The sequence below is a fragment of the Mus caroli genome, chromosome 11, assembly GCF_900094665.2.
Source record: "Mus caroli chromosome 11, CAROLI_EIJ_v1.1, whole genome shotgun sequence".
NCBI classification, from domain to species: Eukaryota; Metazoa; Chordata; class Mammalia; order Rodentia; family Muridae; genus Mus; species Mus caroli.
In genome coordinates this window covers 82,251,753-82,269,275 of record NC_034580.1, presented here as the reverse complement: position 1 = coordinate 82,269,275, position 17,523 = coordinate 82,251,753, and the positions used below count along the sequence as shown (strand labels likewise).

The window sequence follows — 17,523 nt, the reverse complement described above, 5'->3', positions numbered from 1 at the left end:
GCCAGATCTCGTTACGGATGGTTGTGAGCCACCATGTGGTTGCTGGGATTTGAACTCTGGACCTTCGGAAGAGCAGTCGGGTGCTCTTAACCACTGAGCCATCTCACCAGCCCCCAGCCCTTACCATTTTTATTGTTGGAGTGTTTGGTTGGTTTGGTTTGGTTGTTTGGGTTTTTTTGTCTGTTTTTTTTGTTTGTTGGGTTTTTTTGTTTGTTTGTTTTGAAAGTAGTCTTATTTTCTATGTAGCTCAGGCTGGCTCTGAACAGAACAGACTTGAATAGTGAGTTGGAAGCCACCCTGTGGTGTGCAGAGCAATAATTGGTAAGATGGCTTAGTAGGTAAAGGTGTCAACTGAGGATCTGAATTTGACCCAGGGACTCACATGATAGATGTGTTGGTTGTTTTTGTCACCGTGACACAAACCTAGGCATATCTGAGAAGGGGATTTCTTCTTTTCTTTCCTTTTCTTTTCTTTTCTTTTTTGGTTTTTCAAGGCATGGTTTCTCTGTGTGGCCCTGACTGTCCTGGCTCTCACTCTGTAGACCAGGTTGGCCTTGAACTTACAGAGATCTGCCTGCCTCTGCCTTCCCTGGGACTAAAAACATGTGCCACCACTGCCTGGCAAGAAGAGGACATCTTAATTGAGAAAATGCCTGCATCAGATTGCCAGTAGGCAAGCCTGCAGGGCACTTTTCTTGACTAGTGATTGGTGTGGGAGGGCCCAGCCCATTGTGGGCAATACCACCCCTGGCAAGTGGTCCCAGATAGTATGAGAAAGCAGGTTAAGCAAGCTATGAGGGACAAGTCAGAAAGCAGTCAGCATTCCTCCATGGCTTCTGCTTCAGTTTCTGCCTGCAGGTTCCTGGCCTGTTTGAATTCCCACCCCACCTCCTTCCATGATGACTTATGACCTAGTAGTGTAAACCTGAGGTAAACCTTTTCCTCCTCACCTTGCTTTTGATAATAGGTTGGGGTTTTTTGTTTGTTTGTTTTTTATCAGAGACAAGTTGTCTTCTGACCTGCATCTGCACAGCATGGTATGTGCACTCCCAACCAACTTACATGAAATGAATAATATGCAATAAAAATGTTGAGGGGCTTTGGAAATGGTGCTTGCCTAACATACGTGAGGTCCCAAGTGCCATCTCCAGAGCCATATAAGCCAGGTGTGACAGCACGTGCTGTAATTCCAGCACTGAAACCCGGGGACACAGAAGTTCAAAGTCATCCTGAGGTCTGTAGCGAGTTCAGGGCTAGCCTGGAGTGAATGGGCAAGATCCTGTCCAAGAAACAGAAAAAGTTATTTTGCTCGTACCTAGAATTGTTCAATTGTTGATCTGGAAACGGTAGTTATTTATTGGTAGAAACAAAAAAAAATTAATTAGGCTGTTTCTGTGAGTCACGTGATTATTATTTCAGAGAAAGTGAATTCTAGCAAATTCATAAGGGAAGCCTTAGCACTAAATAATTCCTTGGAGAGGAACACTATGTTTCTTAATTAGTCCCTCAGTTACCCTGCAGACTTCACCATACCAGTCTTGGTAATCTGCGGGCATAGCCCTGTTGCAATTTACCTACTAGCTGTACAGCAGACAAGAATATGGAAGTCGTTTACCTATAAAAGGGACTATCTAAATAGCAGTATAGCAACATAAAAATCTGCAGCGTAGCTCATGGTAAAAAGGCAGGCTCACAGTGTTTCTGTGGCTCTAGCTAACGCTTTGTTTTGGGTGGTAGTTTGTTTTGTTTTGGAGATAGGATCGCACTATGTAGTAGTCTGGGCTAGCCTCAAACTCACAATTCTCCCTAGGCTTTATAAAGCTGGGATTAAAGTCACGAACCACCAAGCCACGTGCTGGCCATTCAAGTCCTTAGGGAAACGTCATTAACTCGCAGGATGGTTATGAGGATTTTAATGAAATGCACTGAGTGCTAAGTGTCCTGTCTGCACAGGGCCTCCTGCATAGTTCGAGCTCCCTACCCTGACCCCCATCTCCAGGCCTCTTGACCACCTGTTTAATATCGGTGATAGCTAAGCAGTTTAATCAGTTAATAAGGTTTTAATGATAATTCATGTAAGGCAGGGCAGGAAGATCCCTGTGAGTTCGAAGTCAGCCAGAAGTGGATATTAAGGCCCTGTCTTAAAGAAAAAGGAGGAAGGAAGACCAAGATCATCCTTGGGATGCCTGAGACATAAATGTTTAAATCTCTAGCACTCTGTTATCTGAAATATCTGAAAATGGAAACAAGCTAAATGTGGGTGTAATAAATCAAAGTGTAGTTATATAAGAGGGTTATCATCGTTTTCAAATGGCATATGTCCATTAAGGAAATTGCCCACCATTTTTACATTTACAAAAGCAAATTATAGCCAGGCATGGTGGTGAACACCTTTGATCCCAGCACTCAGGAGACAGAGGCAGGCAGATTTCTGTAAATTCAAGGCCAGACTAGTCTACACAGTGAGTTCCAGGACAGTCAGGGCTATGTCGAGAGACCCTTGTAAGAGTCTAAAAGTCGCTGAAGGAAGGCCCCAGACTCAGATCGAATGCAGAGACAAAGAGCATGTGTTCTGCAGAAACAACCAGCACGCGGGGGTCAACCATTCTTCAAAATGGCGACCCCAGACAAAGGTGCACAGGCCTTTTTATAGGGAATCAGGAGAACTCTCTAGAAGGATTTTGAGTAATCTAAAATTTCATTGGTGAGTGCTAGGGGGGGGTCACAGGTGGTCAGTGGTCTACATTCCTATGTCATGAACATTTAACCATAGGATGAGCTAGGACTGCCGGGCACAGATGGCCCGTTAAGGTATTTCCCCATTAAAATATCCTTGCCCAGCAAGCCCTTTTACCCTCAGGCTATTTCTCCCTTGTATCTCATTTAAGTGAATAAATGAAAGTGTGAATTGTAAAGCCACTTGAAGTGTGGTATATGCCTGCGGTTCCAGCACTCAAGAGGTGAGAGCAAAAGGACTGGGAGCCCAAGGTCATCTTTGGTTACATAGTAGGTTTGAGACCAGCCTGGGTCATAGATGGACTCCCTGGATTTGGTGGTGCACACCTTTAATCCCAGTACTCGGGGAAGCAGAGGAGGCCGGTTTCTGTAAGTTCAAATCTAGCCTGGACTACACAGTGAGTTCTAGGCCAGCCAGGTCTACCTAGTGAGATCCTATCCCCAAAACCAGAAAGAAACAATATAAAGTTAGTGTGGTGTGCACAGCTGTAATCCCAGCACTCAGGAGACAAGAGGCAGGATGATTTCTAGATTTAAAGCCCATGCCAGCACACCTGGCTGAATTGGCCTTTTTACGTATGAGGAGGATTGTGTGGCATTTGTGCTTGTCTTTCTGTGACTGGTTTATTGCTCTTCATAAATTCTCCTCCAAATTCATCAACTCCTCTCTATGGAAGCACTCTTACCCCTCCCCCTATATGCTTATACCCAGGTAGCTGTTCAAGACACAGGACATTCCTAGAAGGTTGGCACAATGGCTCAGTGGTAGAGGCACCTGTTCCCAGTTCTGACCACCTGGGCTTAGTTTCTGGAACACACATGGTTGAAGGAAAAAGTGTACACTGCATGCATGTCCATGTGTGTTCACATTCACACACACACACACACACACACACACACCCATTAAATGATGTAATAAAAAGTTTGGGGCCGGGCAGTAGTGGCACACACCTTTAATCCCAGCACTCAGGAGGCAGAGGCAGGTGGATTTCTGAGTTTGAGGCCAGCCTGGTCTACAGAGTGAGTTCCAGGACAGCCAGGACTACACAGAAAAACCCTGTCTTGAGAAACCAAAAAAAAAAAAAGTTTGGTTGGTTGGGTTTTTTTTTTGTTTGTTTTGGTTTGGTTTGGTTTTTTTTGAGGCAGGGTCTCTCCATGAAATCCTGGCTACCCTGGACCTCACTATGTAACCAGACTGTACTCAGACACTATACTTCTGCCTCCTGGGTGCTGGGATTACAGGAGTGTGCTACCATGCCTGGCTCTAAATGCGATAAAAGAATTGTTAGAACATTTCTAGCACTTCATAAATCCCCATTAACTGAGTAGTGTTAGTGTATCTTTAACCTCATTACCCAGGAGGCAGGAGGATTTAGAGTTTGAGTCCAGCCTGGGCTACATAGAGATCCTATCAATAATGTCCTTTGTCCCCCCCAAAAGTAATTTTGACTCTTCTAGCATCTTCAAAATGTGGCCTGTGGCTTCTGGGGGTCCCTTAATCACTTATATCAGTCTGCAAGGTCCAAACTGTGTTGCTAAGAGGCTGTTTACCTTTTCCACTGTGGTATGTCTTCAGCAGCAGTCCAGAGCAGTGGTGAATATGTGTGGGTGTGCGGCCAGGACTGCTGTGCATGCCTTGCATATCTGGGTTCAGTCCTTAGTTATCTCCCTCCCAACTCAAAAAGCACCAGGGGTTAAAGGTTCTACTGCTGTAGCTTCCTTAGTCACATATAAAATGTATCAGCTGTCATTGTATTCTTCACTACCATGTGAGCATGGATTTTTAAAAAGATTTATGTATATGAGTGCTCTATCTGCATGTATACCTGCACACCAGAAGAGAGCATCAGACCCCATTGTAGATGGCTGTGAGCCACCATATGTCTGCTGGGAATTGAACTCAGGACCCCTGGAAAAGCAGCTCGTGCTTTTAACCACTAAGCCATCTCTCCAGTCCATTCATATCATATTCATGCTGGATATGACAGCTCGTGCATGCTAAAGGGGGGGTGTGTGTGGATTACTAAGAATTTGAGGGGCAGCCTAGGCTACTCACTAAGAGTTTCAGGCTAGCCTGGACTATAGAGTAAAATCCTATCTCCTGTTTTTTCCAGTTGTTGTTGAGAGACAGTTTCTGTGTGTAGCCCTGACTGGGACTCTCTTTGTAGACCAAACAAACTGACCTCTGACTCACAGAGATCCACCTGCCTCTGCCTCCTGAGTGCTGGGATTAAGGTGTGCACTACCATGCCTGGCTAAAACCCTACCTCAAAATAAATAAAAACAAAACAATAAAAGCCATCCCTCAACCCTGAGACTCGGGGCTGGAGAGAGAGCTTGAGGGTAAAAGTGCTTGCTGGGCAGGTGCCAGGATATGAGTCTGGATCCCCAGAACCATGGAAACGCCCGCTGGGTGGATGCAGGGTGTGCCTGTGATTCCAGCGCTCCCTGGAGCGGGTGACAGGCAGGGTGGAGCACTCCAGGACCGGCTAGCCTGCCATAAGCAGTGGAGAACAACGGACACTCTCAGACACAGGAGAGAGCAGACCTGAGGTTACCATCTGACAGCCCTATGCCGGGGCATGCAACCTCCCTTACGGACACACAAACATGCACACACACACACACATGTATGTGCGCTTGCAAATGCAACCCCTGAAAATGACTGAGTGTGGTGTAATCACAGAATGTGGAAGGTGGAGGCAAGAGAATCGGGAGTTAAATATATCCTTTATTACATAGGAGTTTGAGGCCAGCCTGAACTATGTGAGAACTTCATTTAAAACAAGGGGGGAAAGTAAGTCGTGAGAATTCCAAGGACAGATTCTGGTGCAGTTGGCTTTCTGGACCTTGTGGCTGTTCACATGTTACACTGGCATGGCCAGCTTTGACACCCTGGACTTCCTGTGGCTCTCTCTCTTTGTTCAACCTGTTCAGAATAAAATCAGCATGGCACTTGTGTTCGATCTTTTCAGCTCTCCTCTGTACCAGCAGCTTTCTTCTGTGGCTCTCCCTGTAGCATTTCCCAGGCTCCTTCCTCTCTGTCTTTGAAATGAGCTGTCCACTGTAAGCTCTTTGGAGCCCCTCTCTGGAAGGCCACTGACCTGAAAAGAGTGTGTGTGTGTGTTAAGATTTTTATGATATTTCGACGTATCAAATCTGAGCACCTTGCTGCCATCGTGGATATGAATATCATGCAATGCCTGGGGTAGACAGGCTCTGAGTAGATATGAGACCTCCCAGCCTGCCTCGGGACCCTGTGAGGTCCTTAGAGTTTCTTATAATAATAGTCCTTATTAGCATGCCAGCAATAAAATCATTTATGTTTTAAAAATTAGATATCAAAGATCTCAAAGGGGGACCTTTGACATTGTTTTAAGTATGCCCATAATCCAGGGCGAGAGAAGAGAAGCTCAGATGAAAGAAAGAGCTGTGGGCAGAAGTGACAACTGAGATAAGCAGCAGCTCCTTATAAGAGGGCTAGCTTTTGTTTGTTTGTTTTAAAGGCTGTATGCTGTAGCCCAGGCTAGCCTCCAGCTCTGGGCTTTCTCTCTTTGCCTTCTAAGTTCTGGGACTCTAGACATGGGTTACCATGCCTAGCTTATAGTACCATAGTGTGCTGGAGCCGGAATCTAGGACTGTATACACGTTAGGTAACCTAGTAACTGAGGTTGTAGAAAAGGACCCAGTAGGAACATTGGTGACCTCCGTGGACAGCGAAGGAACCGTCATCTGAAATCCTTAAATACATACTTGTTGACTAAAAAAAAACCTGAAAAACAGGATTGCACACACACACACACACACACACACACACACACACACAAAGATTCATTCTTGTTTCTGGAGAAATAGTATGTTCACCGAGACCAGTAAATGAAATAACCTTTACCCTCCGTGTTTCCACAGGTGCTGGAGAAAACCTTGAGAACACAATGGCTGCCTTCCAGCAGTGAGTACACAGGAAGGGCCCCTCTGTCCACAGCCTGTCACTGGGTGGATGGGGACTCACAGAGGGACACAGTGTATATGTGCCACTCACTCGCCATAGCTGTTTCTATAAAATATTACAAAGAGTGTTTGACTTCTGTATAATTGTAAAAGTAGTCCTAAGAGACTGGCTTTCCAGAGCTAGAAGCAGCCATCTGTGACAAGGGACAGGCTGCATAATGCTAATTGGTCCAGTGCAGAGAGAGCAAGTGAGACAACTGTCCCCCTGGCTGCTGCTCAGGAACGGGACTGTGCGTCTTTGTGCCCAGGAGTTTCTGTTGAGCAGGTTGCTGCCATCGGGGTTCTTCTTGGGATCCTCGTGTGTGCTCATGTTGTTTTTTAATAAGATGAGTTACTGGCTTTGTTTATATTGGAATCATATTTCATACACATGCCTTTTCAAGGCTTTCTGGAAGCTGCAGAAGCCGCTCACTGGTTGGAGCCCTTGTTCTTTGTCTCAGAGCTGACGTTTACTATCAGCCTTGTTTTCCTCTCTCCGAATACCAAAACAGGCTATGAAGCAAGGCCAGGGAAAGGAAGACTTTACCTAGTTATACTTAATGAGAAAAAAATTCTAATACAATTTTAAGCCATTTTTAAGGTGGGGTGGGCATCTTTCTCTCAGTTGACCAGGGTGGTCTCACACTGCTAGGCAATTTGGAAATATTTTCTATGTAGCTAGAGCTAATCCGGAGGGTTAGCCTGTCTGTTGTGCTAGAGATTGAAGCCAGAGCTTCCTGCATGCTAAGCACGCACTCCATGGCTGAGGTACTCCCATATCCCAGCAGAATTTGGTCTAAGTTTCTGCTTTTGCCATTCAGTGACATCTTATAGATTATTTTTCTTCTCAGAGGTGACTCACGCCTTTCTTCCTGGCTGTGGGGAAGCAGAGGCAGGCAGCTGCATGACTCCCAGACAGCCCAAGTTGTGTGGTGACAGTGATAGGAGTGACTTCAAGAGGAACTTGATTCTCAGTTTGTGGCTCTGCTGCCAGAATTTAGGGAGCCAGGAACTTGAATATTCCTCAGCCAGGGGAATAGCCAAAATATATTAAACTCCCCTGTATTCAAACCTCTCTCTGCCTGCACTCCATTCCCCAGTCAGTAGTCAGCTTCAGGTAAAGTGCCTGCCTCTGCACACAACTCCTGAGCTTCCTGGCAGGGTGATCTTAGCTCCTGCCCTGAGGATTAGAAATGGTGTCTCAGCCAGCAGTGGTGGTGCATGTCTTTAGTCTCAGCACTCAGGAGGCAGAGACAGAGACATCTCTGTGAATTAGAGGCTAGCCTGGTCTACAGAGCAAGTTCCAGGACAGACAAGGCTACACAGAGAAACCCTACCTCAAAAACAAACAAACAAATGGTATTTCAACAAATTTTAAAATAAAGCCTGCACAAAAACAAAACAAAACAAAACAAAACAAAACACTGTTCATGAAACCTCTTCCGCGTGGCCTATAAAATGCTTTCACAGACACCCTCTCCTGTAGGTGATGAGTATGGCAGAGCAGGACTTTCTCTCTCTCCTTCTCTAACATCTTGCTTAGGTTCTAATACTCAAGTCTCACTAGTTGGTCGCTAAAATAGAATTGGAGCAGCATACCCCAAGAACAAGCAGGATGTTAGCAGAAGACTGGTAAAGGAGACAGCCGTCCTTTGTGGTGAGGATAGAACCTAAAAGAACTGTATTGCAGCCGGGCGTGGTGGCACACGCCTTTGATCCCAGCACTCGGGAGGCAGAGGCAGGCGGATTTCTGAGTTCGAGGCCAGCCTGGTCTACAAAGTGAGTTCCAGGACAGTCAGNGCTATANAGAGAAACCCTGTCTNGAAAAACCAAAAAAAAAAAAAAAAAAAAGAACTGTATTGCTCGAATGCAGAGTGAACGAAGTCCTTGTTGAGACAGGTTCTCATAGACCAGGATGCCCTTGAATGAACATGTGTCCAAGAGTCACTCCAAACTGACTTTCCTGCCTCCACCTCCCAGTACTAAGGTTACAGTCATGTACCACCACACCCTCCCTGCAAAACCTGATTCTTAAGAGCTAATAAAACTAGGTTATTAAACTGGGCCACGTAGGTAAATACCCAGAGGACAATGAGGTACTTATATGCGTGGGTAGGAGAAAGAAGCAAGTTATATTAGCAATACCTGGAAGTAGAATATGGCATATAGTCAAAATAATTAAGTCAGTGCCCTGACTCTCATAATTTATGTGTGTGTGTGTGTGTGTGTGTGTGTGTGTGTGTGTGTACCAAGACTGATCTCAACTTGCCATGTAGTTGAAACTGGCCTTGAACTCCTAATCCTTCTGGTTTTAGGATGTAGATGTTGAGATTACACATATGCATCATCATGCTTAGCGCTCCCCTCTCTCCCTGCCTCCCTCTATCCCCCTCTATTCCCCTCTCTCTTTCCATCTCTCCTCCCCTCTGTCTCTTTTGAGACAGGGTCTCTCTTAAATATCTCTTGTCAACCTGGAGCTCTCTCACTATATAAATCAGGCTGGCCTTGAACTCACAAGAGATCCCCCTGCCTCTGCTTCCTAAGTGGGTTGCTGGGATTAAAGATGTGTGCCACCGTGTCTGACGGAGGCATCTGATTTTAATCTAATAAGTTAGGGTTTTACTGCTATGAACAGACACCATGACCAAGGCAAGTCTTATAAGAACAACATTTAATTGGGGCTGGCTTACAGGTTCAGAGGTTCAGTCCATTATCATCAAGGCAGGAACATGGCAGCATCCAGGCAGGCATAGTACAGGAGGAACTGAGAGTTCTACATCTTCATCTGAAGGCTGCTAGCAGAATACTGACTTCCAGGCAGCTAGGATGAGGGTCTTAAAAGCCCACTCCCAGGACTGGCGAGATGGCTCAGAAGTTAAGAGCACTGACTGCTCTTCCTAAGGTCCCAAGTTCAAATCCCAGCAACCACATAGTGGCTCACAGCCACCTGTAATGAGATCTGACGCCCTCTTCTGGAGTGTCTGAAGTCAGCCAAAGTGTACTTATGGATAATAATAAATAAATCTTTAAAAAAAAAGCCCACTCCCACAGTGACACACCTACTCCAACAGGGCCACACCTTCTAATAGTGCCACTCCCTGGACTGAATATATAAAAACCATCACATATGCACACCCAGTTATGCACAGACATAAGTTTATTAATATAGGACTCTCCCTAAAACTTCACTTGAGAACATGGTTTTTGCCTTACTGTGCATGCACTCAAAACAAAATCAGGCTGAATCTCTCCTAAACTATGTTGTGTCAGGGATGCATTTGAGTGGAATGTCCTCAAGTTTGATGCTCGTTAAGGGGAAGAGGGCATGGACATGGAACCCAGTGCAAATAGGGGTTAGAGGACGACGATGATGATGATGATGATGTGTGTGTGTGTGTGTGTGTGTGTGTGTGTGAGAGAGAGAGAGAGAGAGAGAGAGAGAGAGAATTTTCAGGTGAANGAGAGAGAGAGAGAGAGAGAGAGAGAGAGAATTTTCAGGTGAAGGAGCTAGGCTTCCAAATGAGAGAAGAATGGGTTGCATTCCACATCACTCACTGTATATCCTAGGTTGGACTCAAACAGGAGGCATTCTCTTGCCTCAGCTTCTCGAGTGAGCTCAGCTGTGAGCTACTATATCTAGCCTTTCTTTCCATAGTGAGTGTTGCTGTTGAATGTCTGCTTATATACTTTCTCAGCGTTTGTGATTCCTTACTACTGAGAGGCCCTACTGTGCGCAGTCTCACCGGAGACTCTTCAGTTTGATGTGGCTCTGAAGCCTTCTCCTGATACACTTAGTTTAGTGATTGAATTTCATCTCTAGGGTTTTTACATATTTTTATTGTTACATAAATAACAATATGTTTGTCTGTGACCCTGACAAACTTCTTTTGTTCATGTATTACTTTCCAAATTCATTCATCCCTTTCTCTTTCTTTTCATTTTCTGTTTTATTTTTAGACAGGATATGTATCCTAAACTGGCCTTGAACTTCACTCAACATAGCTGAGGATGGCCTTGAACTTCTGCTGCTAGAACTGGGTGCTGGGATTACAGATGTGCTCCAGCTCGCCTGGCTATTCTCTTCCTTTACTGTCTCTTACTACATCTCCCTTTCTTAGGAATCTATTGTTGTTTTATTTTTATTTCTCATTCTGTAATCTTCCTGCCTCCCCCTCCCAAGTGCTGGGATTCCAGGAATATACCATAAGACCACCCTAAAATATGTTTAATCAAGATGATAAAAGCAGCCACTTTGTCTTAAATCTTGATATGTGTGGAAATACAGGCCACACAAAGAAAGTCAGCTTGCCCTGAGTTATACTAAGGTATCAGGAACTATCACCCAAATTAATTTCTGGTCAAATATTTTTCCCATCGTATTGAAATGCCAGGATTGGGGCTCAGTGGTTAAGAGCACTGATTGCTCTTCCAAAGGTCCTGAGTTCAATTCCCAGCAGGTGGCTCACAACCATCCGTAATGAGATCTGACTCCCTCTTCTGGAGTGTCTGAAGACCGCTACAGTGTACTTACATATAATAAATAAATAAATCTTTTTTTTAAAAAAAGAAATGTCAGGATTAACCATAGCTGCCTATGGAAGAGGCGACATGATTAACCAATTATAAGTCACAACAATTTAATAACTTTTTATTATAAGATTACAACATCACATTGATGAATGATGATAAATGTGGTTGGGCTATTTCAGTGTCATGGGATACTTTGGATTTTAAAATCAGAACTTTCATATTTGATACATGTAAAGTATATGTTTACCAGGTTTCAAAGTGCTGTTTTCTTTTGTGTCTTCAGCGCAGTTACCATTGGGACAGACATGTTAGAACTGGACTGCCATATCACAAAAGATGAACAAGTTGTAGTGTCACATGACGCAAACCTGAAGAGGTCAACTGGGGTCAATGTAAACGTCTCTGATCTCAAATATTGTGTAAGTAAAAAGAAACTAATATCATTATACTTAAGGGAAATGCTTTTAAGGCAGAAGAGAGCCAGATGTCACTCATAAATAACTTTTGAAAACAATGCTGATTAAGCTGATGATGGCTCACAGCCTTAATGCTGGCACTTGGGTAACAGGAGGCATGTCAAAGCCTTGAAGCCACTCTGGGCTCCTGTCTCAAACAAACCAACAAATAAACGGGCTAGAGAAAGGGCTTCATGGTTGAGAGCACAGGCCGTTCTTCCAGAGGACCCCAATTCCATTCCCAGTACCCACACGGGAGCTCACAGCTGTGTGTGACTCTGGTCCCAGGGGATCTGACACGCTTTTCTGTCTTCTGTAGGTACCAGAAAAGTAAGTGGTGCATAGACATACATGCCAGCAAAATACTTTAAAAATAGAAAAAAAAAAAAGTGAACAAAACCCAAACAACTAAGTTCCTAAATAATGACAGTGATTCAGATAAGTGTAAAAGGGGAAGGATGCTCCATGCCTTGGTATCCAGTGAGGGATTTGTGCAGTTCAGATGCATCTTTGGGGACCTGCTTCATCTTCTAACTTTAGCTACACAGGCCATGACCTCCCTGTGTAACTGAGGATACCTTGAGCTTCTGATAATTCTGCTTTTACTCTCCCAGATGCTGGCCCTATCAGCACACAACGGTGCCCAGTTTACACAGGGGCTACGATAGAACCCAGGGCCGCGTGCATACTAGGCAGGTGCTCTATCAGCTGTGCTACATCTCCAGCCCCAAAATTACTGCTATAGATGTTTTAGTAAAATTAACAACCATTGTCAAATATGAAATGACATTACAATTCAAGATGTCTATTTGAGTCTTGTTTAATATAGGAATTAGTTTAGCCTTATAGTGTAGGAGAGCATCATTTAAAACCTGCTCAAGGGGGCTGGAGAGATGGCTCAGCAGTTAAGAGCACTGACTGCTCTTCCAGAGGTCCTGAGTTCAATTCCCATCACTCACATGGCTGCTCACAACTGTCTGTAACTTTAGTTCCAGGGGATCCAACACCCTCACACAGACATATATGCAGGTAAATCATCAATGCTTATAAAACAAAAATAAATCAATCATATAGATTAAAGTAATGAAAAACAATGGATGAAGTACTGTGCATTTGTGACCCCAGTACTCTTATCACGAGATGGAATGTGGAGACAGGAAAAGAAACAGCCATCCTAGAACCCACAGGGTAACAGAGGCACCAAGGGGAGGCCCTACTTCAAACCAAGGTAGAAGGAAAAAGCTGATTCCCAGAGATTCTCTGGGGCCCCCAGGGGCCCATGCCCCCCCCCACTCCCCCCACAATTTAAAAAATCTAGTCATATGAAAAAAATTTAAAGAAAAAACTGTGGGCTCAGTTCTGTTTGGTGGAAGGAGAGAACTGACTCTTGCATTGTGTCCTCTGAACTGTATGAATGGACTGTGTTACATTTATACTCTCACACACATGCTAACTAAATGTAATTGTAAACAATGTAACTCATAAATCATATATGTTCATAGCAGTAAACCCTGATACGTGGAAGAAAAAGAGAGCATCTACTTTTGTCATGAGAAGAAAACTGCTAGCAACAGCAAAGTCTGTTGCTAGACTGGGTTGGTTTTCTACAGCTTTATGCAAGATAGAAATTATGTATATTGTGTTTCAAATACTTCAAATAATGGGTATGATGCCAAATGCCCATAATTACAGCACTCAAAAATTGTGCCTCTACTTAGCCTGGTGATGTACACCTTTAATTCCAGCATTCAGGAGGCAGAGGCAGGCAGATTGAGGCCAGACTGATTACAGAGCAAGTTCCGGGACAGCCAGGGCCACACAGAGAAACCCTGTCTTCAAAAGCATAATTAATAATTAAAAGCAAATAATAATATAATAATAGCCAGGCAGTGGTGGCTCACACCTTTAATCCCAGCGCTTGGGAGGCAGAGGCAGGCGGATTTCTGAGTTCGAGGCCAGCCTGATCTACAGAGTGAGTTCTAGGACAGCCAGTACTACACAGAGAAACCCTGTCTCGAAAAAACAACAAAATAATAAATAATAATAATTTAGGGCCCAGAGAGATGGCTCAGCAGTTAAGAGCATATACGGCTCTTGCAGAGGGTCTGAGTTCAGTTCCCAGCCCCAATGTTATCCAGTTCTAGGCATCCAACATCTCTTACCTTCAAAGCCTTCTCTACCCACACATAGGTGTACACACACACACACACCCCTACGCATATTGAAAATAATAAAAGATCTTTAAGGAACTAAGGAGGCCAAATGTTAAGATCTATATAAATTTAAGTAGTACAGATTTCTTGTACCTGGTGTATAAGTAATCATATCATGAACTTGCCTCTGGAAGTGCTGAAGGATGCTTTGCTGTTATTTAAATGTGTGCAATCAATGTCTTACTTTTTTTTTTTTTTTNGTTTTTTTTTTTCGAGACAGGGTTTCTCTGTATAGCCCTGGCTGTCCTGGAACTCACTCTGTAGACCAGGCTGGCCTCGAACTCAGAAATCCGCCTGCCTCTGCCTCCCGAGTGCTGGGATTAAAGGCGTGCACCACCACGCCTGGCTTACTTTTTTTTTTTTTTTTTTTTTTTAAAGAAAAAAATCTTTGCCATAATTTGAGACACTGAAGCACTGTTTGTTTTTGAGAGCTAACCCTTTTTTGTTATCCTATCTTTTAAAGGAGCTCCCACCTTACCTTTGCAAGCTGGATGTCCCATTTCAGAGAGGTAACATTTCTTTCTTATGGTTTAAACACTGACTTGGAAGTGTATGCACTTATGCTGAGAGTCACAGTAGTTTCTGCTAACACTATTGCCCTGGAACCTGACGTCTGACCTACAAACCTAAAACCTTGATTGATGACTGATTCTGAGACTGGTTGGCCCAAAGGCTTAACTGCATCACTGTGCTTAAATTCACTCGACAACCAATTGAAGCCTGAGTGCCATAATCATTATATGAATTTAGTGTTCTGGAGGTAACTTTATACTTTGGTGGACGTGGGGTCGGGTAGGGTGGGGAGCAGGGTGTGTCTTGAGCAGTCTGTATCTCAGCTGGCCTTGGATTCACTGTGTATCTTAGGCTGGCCTCTAGCTCACAACAGTCCTCCTGCCTCAGCCTTCAGAGTGCTGGGGGTTATAGAAACAAACCACCATGCCTGATTGCTTTGTAGTTCTCCTTTCTTTTCTTTGTTTTTATACACCTAATGTCTGAAGTTTGGTAGCATTGCCATTACTTATAGTAGTTGTCCATTATAAATATAACAGAGAAATAATAGAAAGGGCCTCTTGGAGAGCACTTAGCAGAGCCAGCCTTTGTTTGTTTGTATCTGTGCATGTGTGTGTGCACACACTTGTGCACCTGTGCCGTTCCTGCACGTGCTTATGCGCTGTGGTGAGCTTGTGGACCTGAGAGGACAGTTGAAGTGTTTGGCACTCTCCTCCCACCTTGTAGGTTCTGGGGTTCAAACTCAGGTCATCAGCCTTGGTGGCAATTGCCTTTAACCACAGAGTCACCTCACCAGTCCACAGATACAGTCCTGCTCTGCAGCCCACACTGACCTGGGATTCACCATGTAGCCAAGGCTGACCTCAAACCGAAGCGCTTCATGTCCTCCCTCTGTGCTCTACCACACCAGCTTCTGAGTAGCTTATACTGTGAGCATTAAGCCTTGTCAGTTATATAATTTGAAGATATTTCTTGCCAGATATAGGCTGTCAGTCACTCTGTCAGTTTGTTCTCTCTCTCTCTCTCTCTCTCTCTCTCTCTCTCTCTCTCTCATATTTGTGTGTGTGTGTGAAGCTTGTCACGGAATGCATGCGGAGATTAGAAGATAACCTGTGAGAGTCAATTCTTTCCTGTCACCATGCAGTATTGAACTAAGGTCGCCAGGCTTGGTGGCTTCTGAGCCATCTCATAGGCCTCAAGGGATATATTCATATCCAATTTTTAAAATACTGTGAGTACCATGTGAGATAGATTTTAAAGTAGCCAGTATAGGGCTGGACGTAGGACTCAGCTAAAGCACCTGTTGTGTTAGAGTTGAAGGCCAGGTGTGGTGGTTCATACCTGTAATCCCAGCACTGGAGACTGAGGCAGAGAATCACCACAAGTACACAGCCAGATTGGAATACAAAGTGAGACTCCCTCAAAAATCACAAAAGGTGGGGCTGGAGAGATGGCTCAGTAGGTAAGAGCTCTTGCTGCTCTTACAGAGCCTGGATTCAGTTCTCAGCACCCACATGGCTGCTGACAACCTCCACTCCAGAGCCTGTGATGATGCCCCCCTTTCTGACCTCCAGAGGCTCCTGCACGAATATGAATAAAATACGTCTTAAAATACTCTTTAGATTAAACACCAGAGGCAGGTTGGGCTCAGAGAACAAAAGAAAGGTTAAAATAAAAAATCCCTGAAAGTTCCTAGGTGTGGTGATGGACACCTTTAATCCTAGCACTTGGGAGGCGGAGGCTGAGGCTGGCAGATGTCTTTGAATACCAGGCCAGCTAGGACCACAATGAGACCTTGTCTCAAAAATAAATAAATAAATAAATAAATAAAGGGCCGGAGGGAGAGCTTAGTGCTTGAGACCATGTGCTGTTGGTCCCAGGGGAACTGAGTTTGGTTTCCAGTACTCTGATTGGTTGGCTCACAGTCTTCCTCTGGCTTCAGGGGGAGTGATGCTGCTTCTGGCCTCCTCCAGCACTCACACACACGTACACACAGACATACAGATAAAGCAGAGTAAAAGTAATAATAGAATAAAAATGAAAAGTCACCTATTTGTAAGGTGTGTTCCAGTCTAACATAAATTTGGTTTGTCTTCACTTAAGTATCCTTACTCTATATTGGTTTGAGGAAATGTTCTTTTCATGCTGGTAATTTAATTTATATTAAAGGTCCTGAGCCTCTATCAGTACTAGATTGGATTTATGAAGGCTAAGATGTGAAGTTTCTAGCTGCATCTGCAACACAGTGGGCTCAGCAGAAAACGAGTTCCAGGTTAGCCCGGCAGGTTACTGCAATTCTCACCTCAAGAAGAGAGAGAGATCCATGTCTTTCCCAGTGGCTCAGTGTAGAGGGCTCACCTAGCAGTTCTGAGGCTCTGTTCAGTGTGTGTGTGTGTGTGTGTTTTGGTTCTATGAAGCAGGGTTTCTCTGTGTAAGAGCCCTGGCTATCCTGGAACTCACTTTGTAGCATAGGCTAGTCTCAAACTCACAGAGAGTGACTTGACATTTCCTCCTGAGAGCTGAGACTAAGGGCATGTGACACCAAGCCCGTAGCTCTGGTAAGTGCTGAAAATAGTAATGGAATGATTTTACTTTTTATTTCCTCCATAGAGCACTGTCAAACTCCATACATCATCATTATTATTATTATCATTATCTGGCATAGAACTCACTGTATAGACCAGGCTGATCTTAAATTCACAGAATTCCACAAGCCTCTGCCTCTTGAGTGCTGGGATTAAAAGTGTGGACCATCAAACCTGGCAAGACTCCATAAAATGTCAAACAAAAAGAAAAGTCTTTGGGATTAGGAGTTTCGCTCAGCCTGTAGAACACTTGCCCAGCACTGAACAAACTGAACCGGAGGCGCACACAGGCATTTATACTCCCAGCTTGATGTCCAGCGGGGGAGGGCAGGAAGACCACAGATTCCAGCCTGAGTTACATGAGACCCTGTTTCAAAAATAAGAAAAAAAGAAAAAAAAAATCCTTTCTAGTCTAGTTCCTTTTCCTAGTTTTATGTCTTCTCACAGAGTCTTTTTGTTTTTTTGTTTTTTTTTTTTTTTTTTTTTTTTTTTTTTTTTTTTTTT

The 17,523-nt window shown here is 44.1% G+C and overlaps 1 protein-coding gene across 1 annotated transcript in view; it reads left to right on the top strand.

Annotated features, from left to right (window-relative positions):
- Gdpd1 (glycerophosphodiester phosphodiesterase domain containing 1) overlaps window positions 1-17,523 on the top strand; it is a 40,488-nt gene that overhangs the window by 2,318 nt on the left and 20,647 nt on the right. Inside the window, exons 2-4 of the mRNA XM_021176766.1 lie at window positions 6,646-6,688; window positions 11,540-11,675; window positions 14,388-14,433. Coding sequence (XP_021032425.1) covers window positions 6,646-6,688; window positions 11,540-11,675; window positions 14,388-14,433 — 225 coding nt within the window. The remainder of the gene's footprint in view (window positions 1-6,645; window positions 6,689-11,539; window positions 11,676-14,387; window positions 14,434-17,523) is intronic.